Raw genomic sequence first — 7,756 nt, 5'->3', positions numbered from 1 at the left:
CTGGGTGATGTTGCTGCCTGTGTGTGGTGTGAGCTGTTTGAGGAATTTTGGCAAGGATTCGCTGCTCTAAAATAAAAACAGAGAATGCTGGAAATGCTCAGCAGTTTTGGCTGCATCTGTGAAGAGAGAAACAGAGGTTGACATTTCAGGTCAATGACCTTTTTTGTCAGAATTAGAGACAAGTCATCAACCTAAAATGCAAACTGAGTTTTTCACTCTCCACTGAAGCTGCCATTGCTGCTTAGTATTTCCAGGAATTCCCCATTTTATTTCAGAATTCAGTGGTGTCTTTCTTTGTCTCACTGCTCATTTTTCCATAGTGCCATGGGATCCCTTACTTTCATCAGAGAGGACAAACAGTTGGCAGCTAGCACCGCTGAATCTTCAGCAGGCCCTGACTACCTCACAAAAGTATTAGCCCAGAAATGTTTCAGAGATAGTAGCTACTGCAGATGCTGGAGAATCTGAGATAACAGGGTGTAGAGCTGGACCCAGCTCAACCCCTTGTTAGCCGAGAAATGTGCTGGTCAAAAATACATCACAGGTTTTTCGAAATGTGCGAACCCAAATCCCAGCAGGAGCTGGGAGAAAAGTCATCAGATATTTTATTAGCAAATTCTTTTTTTAAATTAGTGTGACAAGGGACTTGAATTTCAAGCACCAATCATGAATTCTAGTGGATAAGGGTTTATCGGACTGAAGCGTGGTGGTCAGTGGTGCTCCCCAGAGGTTAATGCTGGGACCATTGACATTGTTGCTATTTCTAAATGACTTGAATCTTGGAATACAGTGTAAAATTTCAAAATTTAGCAATGATACCCAATTTGGACAGTGCCAAATACTGACAACAATAATGTATTTCATGTAACAGGACAAAGAAAAGCTATGGGTAGAATGGGTAGACAAGTGACAGATGGAATTCAATGGAGCAAAGCCTGAGGTGATGCATTTTCCCAGAAGGAATAGGGAGAAGCAGTATAGACATAATGACACAGATCTAAAGAGTGTGAATGAACAGAGGGACATGGGGTGCACACGCATCAATCTTTAAAGGTGACAGAGAGAGTAGTTAAGAAAGCATAAGAAATTTTGGACTTTATAAGTAGAGACATTGGGTACAAAGGCAGAGACATTATACTGAACCCTTATAGTCTCTGGTTGGATGCCAGCTAACATATTGTGTCCAGTTCTGGTCGCTATAATTTTGGAGAGATGTGAAAGTCCCAGAGAGAAGATTTAACAGAATAGTTCCAAGGAATGTAGAGGGTTAAGGCATAGAGGTGTCAGTGGTTTACACACAAGGTTAGGATGGAAAGACTGAGGTCGTTCTCCACAGACCAAAAGAGACCGAGAGGAGACTTGTGTACATGATTATGAAAAGCTTTGATAAGAGAGACAAGGAAAATCTCTTTGATTTATTAGCTGATGTTACAAAAACAGGGGAAAGTGATTTAAAGTTTTGGGCAAGTGATATATGGGGAGAATGTGAATAAGAACAGTTTTTATGAATTGGGTGATAGTGACCTGGAGAAGTGGAACTTGTCAATGATTTCAAAAGCAAATCAAAAGGGCATTTGGGAAGGCAATGACTTAGTGTATTATTGCTAGATTATTAATCCAGAGACCCAGGCAGTGTTCTGGGGACCTGAGTTCAAATCCTGCCATGGCAGATGGTGGAATTTGAATTCAATAAAATTCTGGATTTAAGAGTCTAATGATGATCATGAAACCATTGTCTAATTGTCAGGAAAAATCCATCCGGTTCACCAATGTCTTTTAGGGAAGGAACTGTCAGCCTTACCTGGTCTGGCCTACATCTGACTCCAGACCCAGAGTAATGTGGTTGACTTTCAACTGCCTTCTGAGCAATTAGGGATGGGCAATAAATGATGGCCTAGTCAGTGATGCCTGCATCCTGTGAATGAATAAAAAAAAGCTTGAAGGAAATACCGGCTAATGCATTGTGTCAAGTTCTGGGTCACTATTTCTGAGAGGAGATTTAGCAGAATGGTTCCAGGAATGATGGAGGGTTAGGGCGTGAGAGTGTCAGTGGTTTACACACAAGGTTAAATTGGAAAGGCTGAGGTTAATGGGGATTAAGTGGCAAATGGGACTGATTGGATTGCTCCACAGAAGCTGGCAAGGACCTGAAGGGCTGAATGGCTTTCTTCAATGCTGTTAATTTCTCCATGACTCTATGACTTATCATTTTTAACAGTTTCTGACTTGCCTTTTGAGTTTCAAGGTTAAGGTATTGATTTTATTTTTATTTTTCTTCTTTAACCCCAAGCACTAAGTTAGGTTTCTAATAATATTGCTCATGTAAACACCCTCCCACTGTTCCCCCACTGTTTGCATTATTCTTTATCATTTATTTGTCAAAATCATTCCACGTCCTCTCCTACAACACTGACAATCTCAATAATTTGCTTGCCAAAGGCTATATATTTTGCGTGAGCTGTCACTTTAGTTGGGAGCTCTCCCACCTCTGATTTAACAGCCTGTGGATGCAAGTACCACACTTACACTGTGCTGAGGGAGTGCTGTACTGTTGGAGGCACTGTCTTTCACACGATACATTAAATTGTATCATCTGCTGTCTTGAGTGAGTTTAAAATATTCCATGAAACTATTAAAAAGAAAAGTCCTTTTGTCATTACTAATATATATCCCTTAACCGTCACCAGGAAAACAGCTGATGTGTTTTGTTTTTAAATATCTCGTTGTTGGTGGGACCTGTCTGTGCACAAATGTATTTTAGTGATAGTGAGGCAGCTTGGGTGCCCTTAAGTCATAACAGGCGTTATATAAATGCAGGTTTTTATCGATTCTCTGATGACTGAGGACTAAAGTTGGAAAAATTCCATTCTCAGCTGATCACAGCTGTAATCAGCCTCAGAGCCCCTGGACTGAAAAGTGCAGGGGAACAAAGCAATCAGGTTTCCTTACTGCATCACAGCTAGGAGAGGGGTGTGCTTTTATGCACAAGGACTCTCAAATGAAGGTTGGCCATGCAGGTGAACCATTGGGTGGATTGGTGCATGGGGTGCCTCTGGAATCCACAATAAGTGCCTGCAGAAGGGCAGGAAGGAGAGAAAAGTCTAAAGTAGTAAATAGAAAGCTTATAAGGCATGATGGACCTCCGTCTGCACTGTAAAAATTTTGTAATTCTGTGAACATAAGAAATAGGATTAAGAGTAGGCCATTCAGGCTGTCGAGCCCTCTCCATCATTCAATGAGGTCATGCTGAACAACTTTTCATGCATTATCATTACATCCCTTGGTGTTTTTAATGAATATAAATCTATCAATGTCAGGCTTAAACATATCCAACTGAATTTCCACACGCCTCCAAGGCACTGAATTCCAAAGAACCACCTCTGACTAAAGAAATTCCTCCTCACCTTAGATCTCATGACCTGCCACTTATAATGAGATTCTGTCCCCTTGTCCTAGACCCCAGCCATGCTCCCTGCATCTATCCTGTTGAGTCCTTTAAGAATTAAATAAGGGAAGTTCAAACGAGTGTTAAAAATGATGACAAGTTTTAATTATTTCAGTAAAACAGTTTGAACTGGTCAGGGGAAGTAACCAGAACACATAAATTAAAGATGACCGGCAAAGGAACAAAATGTTTGTGTTCACACAGGCATACACGGATTCATAGAGAAACACGCATACACAGTCTTACTCTCAGCCATGCACAAAGAAATACATTCACACATCATAGAATCACAAAAGTGTTACAGCACAGAAGGAGGCCGTTCAGCCCATTGTGTTTGCACCAGCTGTCTGGGTATTATCACTCACACCATTCTCCTACCTTTTCTCCATGTCTTGGGCATTTTTTTCTAATGAAATAATCATCCAATGCTTCATGCTTCATTTGAACCTACCTCCATCACACTTCCAGCAGTGTTTCTAGACGTGAACCCCTTGCTGTGACAATAATGTTTTTCTCACGTTGCAGTTGCCTCTTTTCCAAATCACTTTAAATATGTGCCCTCTCAGTCTTAATCCTTCTGTAAACTAGAACATTTACTCAACCCAGACCCCTCATGATTTTGAAAATTTCTATCAGAATCTTATTTTAGCTTTCTAAACTCCAAGGAGAATATTCCCAACCTTTTGCATTCTATTCTCATAGCTGAAGTTTCCCACCCCTGGAACATTCTTGTAAATGTCTTCTGCACTCTCTCCAATGCATTCATGTTTTTCCTATAAGGTGGTGCCCTGAACAGTACACAATAGTCCAGCTGGGTACTAACAAGTGTCATATGCCAGCTCATTGCTCTTGTACTGCATGTTCCTTTTAATAAAGCCCAGAATGCTTTCTTCACCTGTCCTCCTATCATCTTCAATGATCTATGTACACTCTGCTGCTGCACCCCTGTTAGAGTTGTACTCCTTATTCAACATTTCCTGTCAATGCTCTTCCTATCATAATGCATCAACTCACAATTCTCAGCATAGAACTTCATCTGCCCTCTACCCACCCATTCCACCAACTTGTCTATGTCCTTTTAAAATTCTACACTGTCCTCTTCATAGTGTAGAATCCTTTCAACTTTCATATCATCCGCAAACTTGGAAACTGTTCCCAGCACACTAAGATCTGGAATGATCATTAATATCTATCAGGAAAAGTTCCAGTTGAAACTCCACTGCAAATCTACCTCCAGCCAGAAAAATATTCATTGACAATATATCACATGCACACAGTCAAATTCTCATATACATAAAGACACAACATTTATTTCACATTTGTAAAGCTACTTTTTCTGTAGCTCAACATATTAAAAATGTTCCAAGGCATTTTAAATGAGTTCTATTAAACCAAATTTAAAGTCAAAATAAAGAAATAAGACAGGTGACCAAATGCTTAGACGAAGAGGTGAGTTTTAAGGATAAAACAAGAAAGAAATAGAAAGCCCAGAGGGGATTCAGAGGAGATTTTTTAAAATTAGGACATTGCCAGCTGAAGGCATGATTGATTACAATGGAACAATTAAAACTGGGGATGTGCAGGAGAACAGAATTTGAAGAGCACAGAAATCTCAGAGCGGCAAATGGATGGGAAGTCACACTGAACCATACGTGCTAAAACACTCATATGGAGCAAAGTTTGGTCTCATTACCTAGGTGTCAGTTTGGTTACAGGGCTGGAGTTATAGTTACACTTAGGTCCCACAAGCAAATGTTGCCAGTGAAATTATGCAGACGTACATATTGTAGCTAGTGTATGCTGACATACCACATATGTGTGTTTGTAAACACAGACAACACAAAGGAAAGCGTATGTATGGAGTGAGGGAGAGTTGGTGTCTTCATGTTATATAGTGTGGAGCAAAGCTTTTTGAATTTTATCTTATAGTATATACTTATGTTAGCATTGTACTTGTGTACTGTGTGAGCTTATACTAAGACGACGATAAAAAAAATGCCTATGCATAAGATCTACATAAATATAAACACTGTTGCTAATGAAGACTATGGTACATGCCCATATATATTGATCGCACTCATAAATGGGAAATATGCAATATATAATGTTTGAAATAAGAGCGACCAATTTATAAGTTTGTCTCTCAGTCCCGGAGCACATTCATATAATTGATCCATCCTACATAAATAACCCATAATACAAAGACCGAACTAAAACACTGGAAGGTGGAATAGGAAATATATGGTATGTCCGAGCCGGAATAACCCAGTAAATTAATCGGTACGTATATCAGTCAAACAGGGGCACTTCTCTCAGGGAGTAGAGACACACTCACCAGAGCGTAGACACAGCTGAGAACCGAGCAGTACAGGAGGACCCCCAGGCTGCTGGAGACGGTGGCGGCTCCCATGTCTGGCAGCGGGCGATATCAGCCCACCTCCTTCCTCTTCATCCACTTTTCAAATTGCTTGTTTCAAACTCTCTCCTCTCTCCCCTCACCGGCGGCAGCATCGAATCCTCGAGTGCGTCCCCACACGTCCCCCACAGCCCACCTCCCCCTCCCACCCCTTATACCACACCACCCACCCCCAACAAAACCAAAATCCAATTGAAACTCTCGCTAACTTTTTCTTCCTTCAGTTGTGAAGGGAGCGGAGTGTGCTGAGCTGATTTTTGAGTTTCTGTGAATGCTAGTTACAGAGCAACAGAAACAAAAAAAATCACATCCATATGACAGAATTTAAGTTGCTTATTAACACCATCCCCCAGCCTGTATTCCTGTTCTCCCTTGGATCTTCCCCAACGACAAGAAAGGAATTAAAATCCTAGGCTAGCGGTTTCTGTGTTGTCACATCAGGCGCCTTTCTGCAGTTTCCTCCTCACGGTTCCAGGTTTTCAACGAGGGGAGAAAGAAAACACTAGTGTGTTAATATCACCGCGTTAAGTTTCATGTCAGTTTTAACATCCACTTTCTGCCACTGTCACATTCTCCTGAGTCTTAGACCAGTTCATTTTCTCTAAATTGACCAGCAATTTAAAAGTCCTATCAATTGAGAGTTCTATTTAAAGAAAGGTCCTTTCAACTTTGTTTGAAATAGTTTCAAATATAACACACACGTACATTTAGTTCCAACATTCCAACGCTTCTTATCCACTTCAATCCTCTTTGTCAGCGCTCTTGCTCACCCGCAATGATCCTGGGAACAATAGAATCAAATTAAATAATGTCCACTTCTCCGTCTACTGTGTGTGCGTGTTGTAAGTATCAGAGATGCAGTTGAGGAAGTCCAAAGGGTGAGTTGCCAACAATTGGAGCAGTTTCTACATAACTTGTGATTGAGGTTGTGTGTGTTTTGGTGTGGCGGGGGTGGGGGGGGGGGGGGAGGGAGGAAATATTTTAAAAATGCAATATAATAGCTCTCCAGCTCAGTCCCTCCTCAAACATGCAATGATCTCCAGTCTCTCACCACAGGATGGTTTCCTGACTCCTGTTGGAATCTATTGAGCTTTCACTTGGCAGTCAATATCTAGTCCCAAATAAACAGCAGAAATGCAACATGCAAGCAATTTAAAGAAAAAAAACTATTCTAGGAATTATTACAGAATGCTCTAGGATCTTATATTTTCATTATTATCAGATTACACTGATAATAGTGCAATGGATTAGGAGGGCAAAAATTATATGGCACACTGGAAAATCTGAAACCATTAATTCCTGCCTCATGCTGTACGGCTTGTGTGTGTGGGTGTCTCACTATAAGCTCCTGTATAGCTTCAACACAGTACGTGCTCGGTAAAAGGTGACAACTCCCTTACACCTGAGACTATATAGCCCCTCAGTGCTCACTGTCACATTCTAACCTGGTACTGAAATGGTCAGTGTATGCTCTTGTATATGTGCAGTGTACTCTGTAGATAAATTTATCAAGTCTCAGTAGCGAGAAGTCAGATTGAAGAGACTGGTCTCTATGTTTCACCTACCTACAGTGAATTCTAGGTGCTTCCTGAGACTAGCTTGGATTTCCTTTTATCAGTTTGCAATCAGAGTTTAACTCAATATAATGCATCATTTTAAGATTTCATATTGGATTTAGTATCTCATCTTTCTATAACACTTTCTAAGCTGGAGGATGCAAGGGTTCCTAAACTTCTATCATTTTCCAAACACCTAACACTGAGATAGAGCTTCATGCTCTTTGCCAGCATCATTTCCATAGGTTCATCATCCCCTTGCACTTGAGATACCGCACTTGAACTCATGTGAAAATGTGGCTCTGCCAAGCCATGAACTAGTAGTACAGCTGTAAAAGG

At 40.7% G+C, this 7,756-nt stretch overlaps 1 protein-coding gene across 1 annotated transcript in view; it reads right to left on the bottom strand.

Annotated features, from left to right (window-relative positions):
• pth1r (parathyroid hormone 1 receptor) overlaps nt 1-5,855 on the bottom strand; it is a 107,716-nt gene extending 101,861 nt beyond the window's left edge. Inside the window, exon 1 of the mRNA XM_048596029.1 lies at nt 5,781-5,855. Coding sequence (XP_048451986.1) covers nt 5,781-5,855 — 75 coding nt within the window. The remainder of the gene's footprint in view (nt 1-5,780) is intronic.
• Nucleotides 5,856-7,756: the final 1,901 nt, after the last annotated feature.

This window comes from Rhincodon typus, chromosome 4, assembly GCF_021869965.1.
Source record: "Rhincodon typus isolate 14 chromosome 4, sRhiTyp1.1, whole genome shotgun sequence".
In the NCBI taxonomy this organism is placed as follows: Eukaryota; Metazoa; Chordata; class Chondrichthyes; order Orectolobiformes; family Rhincodontidae; genus Rhincodon; species Rhincodon typus.
Note: the sequence above shows the minus strand (reverse complement) of the source record. Positions and strands in the feature narration are given on the sequence as shown.